We start from the raw sequence: 15,010 nt of genomic DNA on the forward strand, positions 1-15,010 counted from the left end.
TACTGTTTTATTGGTCAATACGGTTACTTTTTATTGTATTTCATTAATTTTTTCTCCAAATAATAACCTTAGAAAAGTTGATATAAATAAATATCTTCCTCAAAGATTTACACCTAGTAGTTGTGAAGTATTAGTAGTACTATATTATAATAATATAATACAGTAAATTTGGTTGAAATGTATCAGCTGTAGAAAGTTACAGAATTAATCATGTTTTTGAATATTCATTTCTCTTTTTTTATTTATTTAAAATGTGTAGAATTTGATTTTAACTTATATGGTATTTAAAATATAAATTATGTTGTCGGTTTACATTTAAAATTATTTAGTGCACATTTTATAGTTTAAAAAAATGTGATAAGTATTATTTCTCATTTTTTTAATTAAGTTTATTTCTAATAATATTTTATGTGTTTATAATTAATAGGTATTCAAACAAAAAATAATACTACTTAATATTTTAGCATATTTTTTTAAGTACATCAAACATGATTTTAGAATAATTGTATTTTTATGTTGTAATTATTATAACTTTGTGTGATAAACATAAAATATCTCTTAATGATGTATATCTTGTTACAAATTCACAGTTTATTATCTAAAGAAAACAATTATAAATATTACATGTTAGATAAGTTTTTCAGTTAACTGTGTATTTTGTTAATTTTTGTAAGACCCTGTATACAAATATAAGTATTAAAAATATTTTCACGGTGTATTATTCTAAATATTTTATATTTAAATTATAATTATAGTGTACAATTATTAACTTGATAAGTATGGGCAACACAGTTAATAAAGTAATACAATTTTTTTATACTCTATTCAACTTAATAGTACAATGGTTTGCACACATGCGACTGATTGCTTTACGTAGCTGGACCCCTTAATTTATTTGTCGGAAACAATCGTTACCAATTGTATGAGAATGGTAGAAGTGAAAGTGATATTTATGAGTGGGTGGAGGCAGCCCTATTATAAAAGGAACAACATAGGGCTTTTATTGGTATTATTATAAAGTAAGTTATGTTGATTTTCAAAAAGGTCATAACTTACAAAAAAACAATAGTAATATCAAAAGACTATGTCTTGTCCTGGATAATATTAACTTTAAATTGTATAATAGTTCAATAAAATTCACTCTAATGTAAAAAACTAACAGCACACTATTAAAACCGGTGAACAAAAATTGTCTATACTGTACGTGTATTATGTTTTCTGTATAAAGAGTTGCTACAGGTTACTTATAATATAATTGGTTAGATAAAATAAAAATTTTAACTTATAATTTTGATTTATACTATATTACACTATATTTTTAAGCAGCATTAGTTATTGGCATTGGCAAAGTAAATAGACTCAAAAAATACCAACTGGACTGTTTTCAATAAAAAGTTATACCATTAATTTGATAATAATATTATCAATCATGATTAATATTAATAATAATAGTTATATCAATAGATTTCATGAGACTTGGAGGGTGTGTTTAGGGTTTAGTTTTTCAATGCCTTTACCTAGGTGGCTAAAACAGTTGTAGCCATCTTCTTCCGAAAATTAGATACCGTTTTCCTCCACTGGCCATTTCCTACTAATAAAGAATTAAGAATAAAAATAATGTTTATGTTTAATACAAAATATAAAATAAATAGGTAGTAAAATTTATATTGGTTACTTCTTGAAAACAGAACTATGTTACACCTGATAATTTGTTATCTTGTTAACATAATTTACAGAATATTTGAGATATTCTGATATTTGTTCATGTTGTAAGTATACATCTCTGTGAGCAACGCACTTCTAAAGGTCTATACGTCAAAAGTGTCTAAAATTAAATTAACCAAAAATAATATTTACTAATTTTACCAAATGCTGATTTAAAATACCTCATAGTTCATACCAAGAGTAGAACCGTAACGCGATCATCTGCTGATGTAGAGTTCAATACTCTTGGTCGTGGACCCATTGATGTCGACCTGGACCCGGGTCAGGGACAAATATCAGTTCCAGGAACAATTGGTTTGTATAGATTTTAAATTCATCATAAGACAATAGTCCTAACGAGAATAATAATTTGTAGGAGCAGTCGTGGTAGAAAAGCCAGCCGAAGTAGATGAAAGTTTCTCCCAAGCAGCTCCACTAGTCTATCATTATGGACATACAACCATGAGTATTAATTCAACTTTGTACAACACTTTAATATCTCGTATGGCAGAAGTTATTCATCAACGAATGGATGAAAATCCTAGAAGTAATTTTTATCTATTAAATATTATTTGAACTTAATTTATATGATTATATCTATTATACAGATGGTTACACGACAAATGAGGCTAAGTGACATATCATAATATATTACTGGGTAGTAAGAGATGAGCTCTATCTATTGGTTAACATTTTACTATTTTCTGATAATAATTTAAAGTGATATTGAATTTCATAGTTTAGGATTTATATGAGACTTCATGTGTAAAAAGAAATGATTTAACTCTTCCTGAATACCTTGAAAAACGTTTAGCACCATTTGTCGTGTAGCCATTGATATAATTAGAAAGAATATTTAAAAAAACATTGGGTCGGTATGGGATTAATTGAGTTTTAATTTAATTATAATAATTTATTCAGTTTCACTTCCAATATTTTGTAAATATTTACTAAGTTAAACGTACCGTTTTACTGTTGTAAAAGGATAATAATAATAATTAAATAAGTATTATGAAGAACACGTGTAAACTTTAACTTAAACATAATTTTTTTGGTTTATAAATTTAAAAATCAATTACTCTGATTTACTGTTTATTTATTTCCTGTAAAGTTTAATGTATATTCATTATTTCAATGATGTCTGATATTTTATTTAAAAATAATTAACAACTCATTACTGTGACTATATATATACAAACAACTAAAATTATATAGCTGACTCATTTGGTATATTGCATAACTAAATAATAATTGATTATTTTATTATATTGTTCCATGTTAGCAAAAATCAAATACTCTAGTATTTGTAATTATTATTGTTGTTTTGCATTTTAAAAGTTAGTTATTATTTGTTTATTAGAGATTAAAATATTAAATAGCAATTACTAATTTTAGTCCAAAAAAATGTTTTTTGTTATAAATGGTTTTTTCTTACATTGTATACTCTTATGGTAATTAGTCATTAGTGTTAGAATATATATGTGCTAATTTTTTATATTATATTATGTTTTAATTATCGTGATTAATTTTGTATTAATTTTATTTTCACAGCCAACTGTTCTTGATTAATAATTAACAAGTACAGTTGGGAAAAAGGTATATGTCACCAGCATTATAATTATGGTTAAAACTTATTAAATAAAAAGCTGCATATTGTCATATTGATCATAATTCATAAATAATGTAACAATTAAATTTAAAATATTTTATACCAACAGTAATATTATTATTTTCTAAAGATTATAATCAAAACAAAAATTAATTTAGTTTAATCATAGCCATGATGTAAAATTTGATTTAACTTCTATAAACTGAGTATTAAAAAATTAGTCATATTATATAATATGTACACAGTTAAAAAAAAAATTTTATTAAATAGTAAAATTAAATTATGATATATTATTATAAATTTGATTTATTTTATAATTAGGTAGTTGAAAGGAGTAATAAGTTGAGATTGGAAGGTAGAGAATTGGAGGTGCCACCCATTCCAAATACATTGATGCCATCAGATATGCAAAAAACTGATTTAGATACAAAACTTGAGCCTGTTACTCCAGGTAAACATAAATAAACATTTAGTGTGTTGTATATAATATTATTTAATAAAAATACTTTTCCATTAAGATTATTTTTTAAAAAATGTTTGACAATTTTTACAGGGCTAAATATTTATGCATCACGTTAGCTCAGAGTTTCAATACAATGATAGAAGAAGACGTTGTTAGGAATAGTGTTGCAGGTTTTGTCTATGTATCAGTATTGTTTAGAATCATTCAATATAATATAACAACATTTTGATGCACAGTTATTTGAATACATTTTTTTTTTTATTTCTCTAGAACAAATGTTGACACTTCACAACAAATGTTAACTCTATTGTCACCTTAACCAAAACCTCTGGCTGAATAAATTTACCTCATGTCAGATGTGCAGTTAATGGTCAACAATGTTTGAAGCTGTGTGTTTGAAAAAAAAGCAAAAAAAAATATATTGTGGGTTAAAAAGATACTGTTAATGATTATTTTTTTAGAACATAATACATTTTTCTTTGACTTTAAAAGTAATTAATAAATCTCAATGTGAGGTAACAATGTAATGTTCATATTATATAATATATAAGATTTAGATATGTAATTCATGTGCTGACGTTTTATATTAAATTTGTATTAAAATGACTTATAAGTAATATTACAAATAACTGCACTAGTCATTAGTGTCATTACATATTTATTTGATATAAAGTTCAATAAAATTACTACTTTTAATTATTTGAAGTAAGTAGGTAATATAATATTATTGTTGTCATTAAAAAATTATGTAAATCCATTAAATAAGTGTCTACACGTTTTCCAACTATTTTTATTTTGTTCAGTGTGTGGTGAAATTGTTTATGGATTTAAGTAAACTGTAATATTTGATTACAATTGTAATTTTTAACAAAATTCTATCCTTTAAAGTTAATTGACAATGTTGCAGAGCTATATAATAATAATTATTACTATGACTGTAGATACATGACATTTTCACTGAATATTTAAATTAGCATTTTCTATACACCTTAAAATTGACTTGTTTTGAGCTGTTTTTATTTTATTAATTGATTAATTTTTAGTTTTTTTTTCTATGAATGTCAATAAAATTTTATTTGTAAGAAATCAGCCTAGAAATCTGTTAACCCTTGACTATTGAACATAATTATATATTGCCCGCAATTCGCAGCATTGATATCATTATTCATTATTATTGTAAACGCAAACATCAATTTTTAGTGTTAAATTCATAGGCACCAATTGCCACATTATTATATTTATTGTATATTTCGCAGGCACGAATTGCCATTGTATTTATTATTGTAAACCTTTTGGTATTATTGTGTGTGTGTGTGTGTGTGTTTGTGTGAAAATCGCATTATTAAATGATATTATTTAGACGCAGGTACGAGCTGGCCAGCAGAGTGAACCGTCGAACTGTGAGTCTTTAAATTATTTGTATTGGTTATTATTATGAATATTATTTATATAAATATGTAATTTATTGGTTGCTCACATAACTCTATACATTTGTGTAATCCATTATTTTCACTTGTTAGGCCTGAAGGGCCGGATATTATCAAAATGTGTATTATTTAAATTATAGACCAATAGTCAATACCTTATCATAAAAAATCCGTGTTACTATATTATGTAATAGTTTTAAGTTGTAATAAAATAAACGAACTCGATTAAGACGATTTGGTTCATTAAATTATTATTTTTATGTTTATTATAAATTTTCAATAAATATTTATATGACAGTGTTTTCTTTTGTATTTAATTATACCGTTTAAAACAGCTTAACAACTAAAAATACGTTTAACAAGGAATACAGTTGATAATATCGATGATTTTACTTGGACTCACGCTAGTTGGTATTTGGACTGGGTGATATAGTTGGCAGCTTGGGTGGATATTGTGGCAATGTAGTATATGGACGGCGGCGGCTCGTACCGGTCAATTAGAACCAGCTATTGCTGGCCCCAGACACTAGTTTGTCACCGGTGACCGAAACGGTACGAATCGTATTGTCGTTTTACGTTTTTCGTTGTTTGGTCGTCTCTCCAGGGGCGTATATATCGACCATCGCGGCTGCTTCCGTCTGCGGGAATGGCCGGTGCCCGGTAGTAGTGTGCGTCTTTTGTGGGTATCAAGTGGTATATTTACAACTGTGGCCTGTGGGTGATGGGTTATTGATGGTTTGGGTCTAAGGTTACATTCTTACTGTTATTGTTGTTTTTGTTACATTTTATTAAGTCTTAACGATGAATTTGACTACTGGTACGCTCATTCTCATAGCGGGTGCGAGTTGCACGCTATCTAGTGTGTGTGCCCGGCGCGTGTTGCCCCCTCGGGTGCGTTCGAAAACTCAACTCTAGTTAACTCTATAAAAAAATAGTTACCCAACTTCGTTCGGGAACGCAGAGTTAACTGTGTACTATCGTTCGGGAACGCAGAGTTAACTCTGTACTATCGTTCGGTAACGCAAAGTTGTTATACTCCGGGTTAACTCTTTAACCCGAAAAAATAGGTAGGTTGTTTTAACTCCACTAATAATAATGCTTATCTCCGAAGTTAACAAAATCAACTCTACTCTACTTTACTGTAATTCTAACCTACTCTAAACGTACTCTACTCTAACTATTCATATTCGAACGCACCCGAGGGGATAGTTCATTATTATTCGGCTGGTGGCGCGTCGGCGCGTTCGGTTCACGACACATTTCTTACGGGGAGTGCACTGCGCGCGCTAGTAGAATCGTTATTTGCAGGAAATTGGGAGTGCGTGTTCTGTCTCGTTACAAAGTAGGTATCCACCGCACACAAACATATTTACACACTCACACACTCATATCACACGTAGCTCATCAGTATTTTGCTCGGCAATCCCGTCCACTGCTGATCGAGCTATTTACACCACGGCTCACACATACACACAATAGCCGGTCGGCCTATATAGTGTTATAGTTGTGCTGCATACGCGCACGAAGTATTGAGATAACCGGGCTCGCGTCTTTTATTATTATCCGCTCCCGGCTAGTACAAAATAATGTCAATAAAAATTTATTCGTTTAGTAAAAAAGTTCGAATATTTAATACAATAAGGCTCCTACTATATTGTTACTATGAAATATGAAAAATATTAAACATCCTGCTTAGACACAGTTTTTTTTTTGTAAGCATTTAAAGTTCAAATTTTGACAAAATACGGACAAATCACGAAAATTAGCAAATTATTTAGTGTTAAGAATTCATACAAATTTTCCTTTTTAAATCTAATATTTGAAAATGTAATACGGGATTCTTCATAAGTTTGTCTAACTGTATCAAAAAAAAAATGTCTTCAAGCAAATCAAATTCAATTTTTATGAGCTAGTGTTTGAGGTTTTTGAGGTTATTTACGATCATTGTCAGTTATCAATTTTTTTAGTTTTTTTTTTGATAAATATCATTAAAATTGTATTTGTTGGGTAAAAAAGCATGAAAATGTAATACAAAGCTCCTGATATATTGTTAGAATAGCAGCTTAAAAATATTAAAAATACATAGGGACAATTTTTTTTTTATATAACCATTTGAAATTCGAATTTTGACAACATTTATCAAATTTAAAATGTAAAAATGATTTTGTAGTTAATAAATTATAAAATGTGTAAATTTAATAGCTAAGGATTGGAAACTTACAACAAGATTCCACGGAAGTAGGCTATTAACCAAAAAATCTCATAAATATAAAAACACCGTTTTTTTATAGTTATTTCATGTTTAAATTTGTAAGAAATTACATTAACAATTTTAGTTATTTTTTTGTGATTTTATAATATTAATTCAACTTAACTTCCACCGTATTAATAATAAATACCTAATAATAATATAAATATAATATTAAATATCCACGCTGACAGACCATCACCGCTCAGTATCGTTTTTTGTATACAATATGATATTATATTATCATTGAATTCAAATTAAATACCATTCATTATACAGTGACACGCTTGTAACCTACTGTACAGCAGAGCGACATCCACTATTTGCTAATTTTTTTTTTTTATAAATTATATTGTTATTTTTGGTATAGATAAGGTAATTAGCCATTAGGTAACCACTGTCGTATACGCCGTTAACATACGTACACAAATAAACAAACTTTATATTTTATAATAAGCACTTTTATTAAACTTTGACGTCCAGTGGCGATCGAGTCACACGATCAGCACCTGGCTCTAACACTGGTGGTCAGTGGTAACCGAGTCTCACGATCACCACTCACTCACCCTCTTTCTGTCTTCCCATATTACTTATAAATCAATATTACAGTATATATATATATATATATAGTTATATATTTAGTTTAGGTGTCAAATATTGCTCAAATATTATGGCATGAATGAAAGATAAAATAATAGATTTTATTAAAAAATATAGGTATGTACAACAATAACAATACAACTTGAAATGGCATAATAATGTTAATGTTTCATAAGTATTTAGTAGGTAGGTAACCAAACCACACGTTCGCAGTTCTGTATCTTATTTAAATTTGAATTACAGAAATAAACTAATATTATATTAAATTCAATATTTATAAAACAAGCAGCGTATTTCAAAAATACAAATTACTGTTAACATAGGTTTGCCAATTTTAAACTGTTCGTGATCATAACTTGTAAGATTCATACTTATACATACTATAGTACTTTAAAAACTATAGTTAGGTTAAGTTCAACGTAGTGGCGTGGTGAAGATAATTTTTTCAGGCCTATGCCTCAACATAAATGGGTGGCTGCCGGGTGGTGGGGTGTACTGATGTGAGGGCATGAGGCCATGAGAATAATATGATAGATTGACTTGTCATAATAGATAATTAAATGTTAACAAATAACAAACCGTTGGGAAGATAGGGGACTTGTAAATTGTCAGTTTGTACTTATAAAAGTAGTGGTGGTGGTAGTAGTCAAAATAAAAATGCATTGGGCCTCACACAAACAATTTTCTACACGCCACTGGTTCAACGCACAGACGTTATTTGCAATTGTTTTATGTTACATTATAATACATACCTATACGTTTATTGTTTATTTTTAATCATTAATTATGATTTATGATTAATGATTTATTATGTCTAATGTTTTATTATGTTTAATAATATTAGATTATTTTCGTTTTTCGTTTATTGATTTTGTTTATTTTTTTTTCATTAATTTTCGTTATAACGTTTTGAAACTCTGTAATTTTTACTACAAAATTATATTTGCAAACTTTCGTAATTTTAACGAATTGCTTAAAAAAACATAATTTTGCCTAAGTATCTTTAATGTTGTTGAACTGCTAATATTATAACTTATGAGGAACCTAGTATTAACCTAGCATTTTCAAACCTTTCGACCCAACAAAATAATTTTATCGTCATTTATAGAAAAAACAAATTTTACAAATTTAAATCTTTACATATCAATAAATAACTCAAAAAGATTCAAAATGTTTTTTAAATGAAGACTTACGTAAAAGTGTAAAACTATTATTATAAATAAAATTATATTAATATCATATTTATTATACATTCATAAAATTATTATTTGGTGAAAATTCTAACGTTTATTTGTTATTGAATATACCAACAACAAAAAATAAAAATATCATTCTATGAGAAATCGTTTATTTACGCGTGAAAATCCAATGTCATCAACATTTGAACTTTTAGAAATCGACGGACGGACGTGTGTGTCCATAAATTATTACATATTACATAAATATTACATTTTACATTTTGTTTTGTCCCATATCCATAACCTCGGCGTTCTCTATCGCGGCGAACGTTTTATATTCGCGCTATACTGTGTATAGTAGCTATTAAATACATTTAATATACCTACGCACATATAATATAGGTATATTACACACTAAACATAACATTACAATTTTGATTTTGGTTTGAAAATTGTTCATTTTGAAATCTACGATGGAGACACTAATTGATTTTTCGCTGTGTAAAAGAGCATGAAAATTTATTACAGATTTCCTCATAAAGTCATAACCAGGGTTGGGATTTTATAGCACTTAAAATTGTATAAATATGCGCTATAATATTACCTCAAATATCGCTAAATATGCGCTAAAAATATGCAATAAAAACAACAAAATATGCAAAAAAAAGAAATTTTTTAATCACTTACAAATTATTATACGTAGTTGCTTAAGATTTGAAAAAATTAAGTCAGTGTGATCAGAATCCAAATAAATTGACTATACAACGCATTTAACGCTCGTTCGTTGATAATCAACGATTAATAATCGCAGTAGAAAACATCTAAAAAAACCCAACAAAATCAGTAGATAACAAAAATTAGCACTAAATACTTAATACGAAATTATCGTAATAATTCGATTGAAAAAAATCCATTAACACGTTTACTAAAATATAATTTAATAAAATATGACCGATTTTGATTCAAAAATAGATAAAAATGCAAATTTCAAAAAGTCCAAAAAAAGCACTAAAAATTCGCAAAATATGCAAAATAAAATTTTTAATTTGAGTTATCTGTATCATGAAACACATTTTTAGCTTACTCTGCTATTTTTAAAGCATCTCATGAGAAATATGCAAATGCTATAAAATCCTAACCCTGGTCATAACTATTATAATAGCTGTTGTTGTTCATCAGTATCCATTTGTAAATCATTTTGTAGTTAAACATTTATAAAATGTTCAATTATCATATCAAATGGTCAAAAATGGTCAAACATTTAATACGAGATTTCTCATAAATAGTTCATAGGTAGGTAGGTACTGTAAACAAAAAATCTAAAAATCTAAAAATTATTAACACAGTATTTTTTGTATGGTCATCTTAAGTTCAGATTAGGACAGCATTATAATATTATTAAACAAAGAATAACGATTTTAGTTATTCTGTTTTGATTTAAAAATATTATTCGTGGTACTTCGCGGTGCTTTTAAAGTATTTAATTTTAATATTTTATATAATATATTATTATAATTATTATGTTTATTTGCTAGTATCTAATAAACTGAGCTAGTGTGCTCCCAACCAGTGGCATTCCTTTCACTATAGGTGACAGTCGAATAAAAATCCAAGGCTAAGCATTATCGAGTTAAAAGTTAAAACGTTAAGTTAATTTACTCGTTACTTTTTTTTTCAAATTAACTTTTAACTTAACAAGTTACTTTTTTTTTTCAAGATTAACGTGTTAACTTCTAGTTAATTTTATTTCAAAAATATCTAAATTAAGTTAATTTTTGTCTGAAGAATAATTCAAATTTTTAAATGTTTTACTTTGATGTATAATTTTAAATTTCCCCAGTAATTTTCTTGAGCGTAAAGAAAAACTATCTAATAAACAATATTATGTCTGGAATTTTCGAAAATTAGCAAATTTTAACTTAACAATAAGTTAAGTTACTTTTTTTCAAAGTTAACTTTTAACTTAACAAGTTAACGAAAAAAATACAAGTAACTTTTAACTCAACTTAATTATTTCAATATAACTTAACTTAACGAGTTAAAAAAAATCGTTAACTTGTCCAGCCTTGTAAAAATTTATCGATTGCTTGACACAAACGTTACAGAACACGAACTTCCGACGGCTAATAGGTAACTAACAAAAAAATTCAACACCCAATATAGTGTTTTTATATGCTTTTCGGATTGCAGTTTGGTTATAGTGTTGATTGTGTGTGAGCGAACACAACCAGCGTTTTAACGTTCAAAATTCAAATATCGAATTCATTAACGGCGTTAACAATTGGTTTTGTGTTGAGAAACAACCTGTTCAAAACATAATTATTGAATCGCATACAATTTGACATACTTGTACAATAACACCGCCAAGCCATAACATCCGGAATGTACTTATATTGCCTATACAAAACGCCCGGTATACCAGATAAAAGTCGGTTTTTTGTTTATTATTTTATTTGCGTGAGTTTTTTCATGTCAAAGATTGCAATTCATTTTTTTTATTCATCTGTTATTTACATCAGAAAGTTTTTGTATAGAATCGATCGAAACAATTATATACCTACATAATTACGAATTGTGTCATTTTCATAATATTTATAAAAATATAAAAGTCCACTACTAATGATTTATTTTGATGAACTTTAATACATTTTAAATATAAAATATTCGGACTATAACGTACACGAATATCAAGAAACTCCAAACAAATGTTCTACGTTTTTTTTCGAACCGAAATCGGGGTAAAATCAAAAATATTATTAATTAAATAGTAAATTAGTTACTATGGTGGTTAACACATCTGCGAACACATAGGTAGCTGGTAATATCAAATACTATACAATATGATAATATTTATTATACGGGACAACTAGTGTCAAAAAGCGCGACACATGTATGCCCCCCAAGAAGGTTATGAATTCGCATTGTAATATAAATAGAGAGAATTCGAGTATTTTCAAGGGACAATTATCTTCTACAATTATTATTGTTTGTCCCGTGTTGTCATATATACTACTTGGTACCTAATAATTCGAACATTATTTATTTTGTGAGTGTAATAAGTAATAATTTATTAGTCAATATACCACTGTACATAAATATAATATAATGTGTAGGCTTGACGTTCAACGTGGCCTGGTACTTAATTGTTTTGCGGGGTCCAGATTCCAGAACCATGTTTGAAATGTTGTGGAATACTTTTACTTTTATATATATTTACCTTTAGTGAAAGTCCCTAAAAAGCGCTTAACAATAATAAATAATAATATATGAGGAAATACATTTTAAAACCTTGCGTCTATGACTTGTGAGGGCGAAGCCTCGGCCTATGGGTTAGTGTGATAGATATTATACATAATTTTAGCACCCCCTAAAATTTGCGCCTAGCGTACTCTCCTCTTATCTACCATCAAATTAACCCAGATCCAAACGGTTATACATATAAATATATAATAAACGGTGAAAATTAAATATTAGCTGTTAAATTATAGGTATAATAATAGGCAGGTACTCACTGTGGCCAATGTTTTTTCGTGATCTCACTTTGTGTGAATGATGTAGTACATTTCAGCTGTTACGACAATCTAACATGATGTAAAACAATGCATCGACATCTTTGAAATAAATCTATATTAATGATGATAGGCCTGTCAGGAATATAAATAATAATATTTGTTAAGATAACGGTAAAAGCCGCATATCGTCATCAAAGATAGAAAAAACCCTTTTATACGTGACAAACCACGCGCTTTCATCGACGTTTATTATTATTGACACTAAAGCACAACGTTATCAATTATCAAGTTGACTAAGTGCTTAATTGTTAGTTTATCTTAAGTTTATCTTAAGGGGAAACAGAGATATATGGGTTAGAAAAACTGGACGAAGTATGGTTCGTGTAAAGATACACTGGCATTGCTGGAACTTGGTCTGGCGCACTGCCGTGCTCTCAGATCATTAGGGATCGGATTTAAAGGCAATATAATAAGTAAAAAAAGCATATAATTTATAATATAAAAAAGCAATTACAAAAAAAATTAAATAGTTTGTATATTATTGTATTATTGTATTTAACTAGTGTGTATTAAAAAAATCACTATCATGTACTTGGATAAACTGTCTTCAGTAAAACGTTGAAGGTTTGGGCTAAACGTATTTTTGTACATGAAAAATGTAATGATTGTATGTGGAAAACTTATGAGGAATATTGTATTAAAACTTAGATATAAATAGAAATATTTTTTTATGAAATGTATTAAATTTTCAAGGTTTTTGACCTTTGAAACCTTTGACCCTTGAATATTAAAAAAACTAATAAAAATCAAAATTTTCTCATGTTTATAAATAGTTCAAAAAGAGTTAAATTATATTTGAATATCTACGTTATATGGAAATCGCTAATAAAAACATTTGGTGAAAATGTGATCATGTATATACGGCTATTTTATTTCAGAGCTATGCCAAAAACCAAGATTTTGTAAGGGCCTTAAAAGCAATATTTTACATTCAAATTCATTGCGATATACTTAGTAATAGTTCAAACAGTTTAAGAGAAAATCTAAAAAATTTGATTAATGCGTTTTAGAATAAACAACAAGGAATGTAGTTAGGTACCGCGTTATAACGTGAAGAAAAAATGTTTTTAAGTGCGACATTCTGTCAGCCTCTATTTCTAAGGATATTTATTAATTATTTATTTATTTTTCCATTACCTACTCTATAACTACTATAGTAGTGTCACAAATATTTTTTTACGGTGGTCAAGTTTCGCAATTTACCATCTAAAAATGTCTATATAATATTTACTGCTTTAGGTACCTATATAAATTAATCATACAATTGAATTATGTAAGTATATTATATATCTCAACCATATGCTATGATACATCATATATACATTCATGACACATAGCCACATAGCCATATATACCTTCGTGCTACCAGCAAATTATTGAAGGGGAGGGGAGAAAAGTAACTCTCTGAGCCTGGTACTTTGTGCCACTGTATGGTAAGTAGGTACCTAGGTGGAACCATGACAAAGTATATTTTGCTTGGTGGAACCAATTTTTTAATAAGCCAAATCACCATACAGTAGAAGGGTTTCAATTTATCAAAATTTTAACAGTAAGTAGATATAATATAGGTATTAACTAATATTTTGTAATCAATTATAGTCAATAGATACATAATATATAGTATACATAAACATAATACATATAGGTATTAGATATATATCTTGAGTCTTGACACAACTTTGTAGATTGTATAATTTTAAAGGGTTCTTAAAATACTTTGTTCATTTGAAATTTATATTTTCTAGAAATTGATGACAGAATTAAGGCCGACAACATGAAGTCAGGAGACTTAGATTGTGACGAAGTAACAAAAAAGAAGCAAAAAAAAAGACAATGTGACTAGTCAAAAAATAAAGACGAAAAACCAGAAAAAAAATCACGACCACTTAAAAGTATAGGTACAAAAATGTATTCCAAAAATTCGCTTTTTGCAGCTTATGGTTCATAAGGCAAGAATAAAATTGTACTGACATTTATATAAAAAACTACATGGAGGGGTCATTACTTCAATTTTTTTTTTTACAGTTTGTGGTGTAAACTTACAAAAACTATGTTTTGTAAACATGTGTTAATAGCACTCTTTTTTTAATAAACCACTATTGAAAATTAAATTAATTAAACCGTGGAACACAGTCTAAGAAACGCCGCAATAGAGCGTTAGTTTATAGATGGTCTGATAGAATGAGAAGCTTTGACAAATTTATAAAAA

General features: G+C 27.8%; 1 protein-coding gene across 1 annotated transcript; it reads left to right on the forward strand.

Moving 5' to 3' along the window:
* Window positions 1–928: 928 nt before the first annotated feature.
* On the forward strand, window positions 929–14,644 carry LOC132937858 (uncharacterized). Its single transcript, XM_061004443.1, has 6 exons — window positions 929–956; window positions 1,894–2,019; window positions 2,081–2,251; window positions 2,313–2,332; window positions 3,635–3,764; window positions 14,547–14,644. Exons 1-6 carry the CDS (start codon window positions 929–931, stop codon window positions 14,642–14,644), a joined length of 573 nt encoding a protein of 190 aa, XP_060860426.1.
* The last annotated feature ends 366 nt before the right edge of the window (window positions 14,645–15,010 follow it).

Source organism: Metopolophium dirhodum, chromosome 1 (assembly GCF_019925205.1).
Source record: "Metopolophium dirhodum isolate CAU chromosome 1, ASM1992520v1, whole genome shotgun sequence".
In the NCBI taxonomy this organism is placed as follows: Eukaryota; Metazoa; Arthropoda; class Insecta; order Hemiptera; family Aphididae; genus Metopolophium; species Metopolophium dirhodum.

Excerpts from the sequence above, each read along its gene's own strand:
- LOC132937858 (XM_061004443.1), top strand. The coding sequence starts at position 929 with ATGGTAGAAGTGAAAGTGATATTTATGA. Across the intron at positions 2,333-3,634 it reads ATGGTTACACGACAAATGAG|GTAGTTGAAAGGAGTAATAA; the intron begins GCTAAGTGACAT and ends TTTTATAATTAG. Across the intron at positions 3,765-14,546 it reads ACTTGAGCCTGTTACTCCAG|AAATTGATGACAGAATTAAG; the intron begins GTAAACATAAAT and ends TATATTTTCTAG.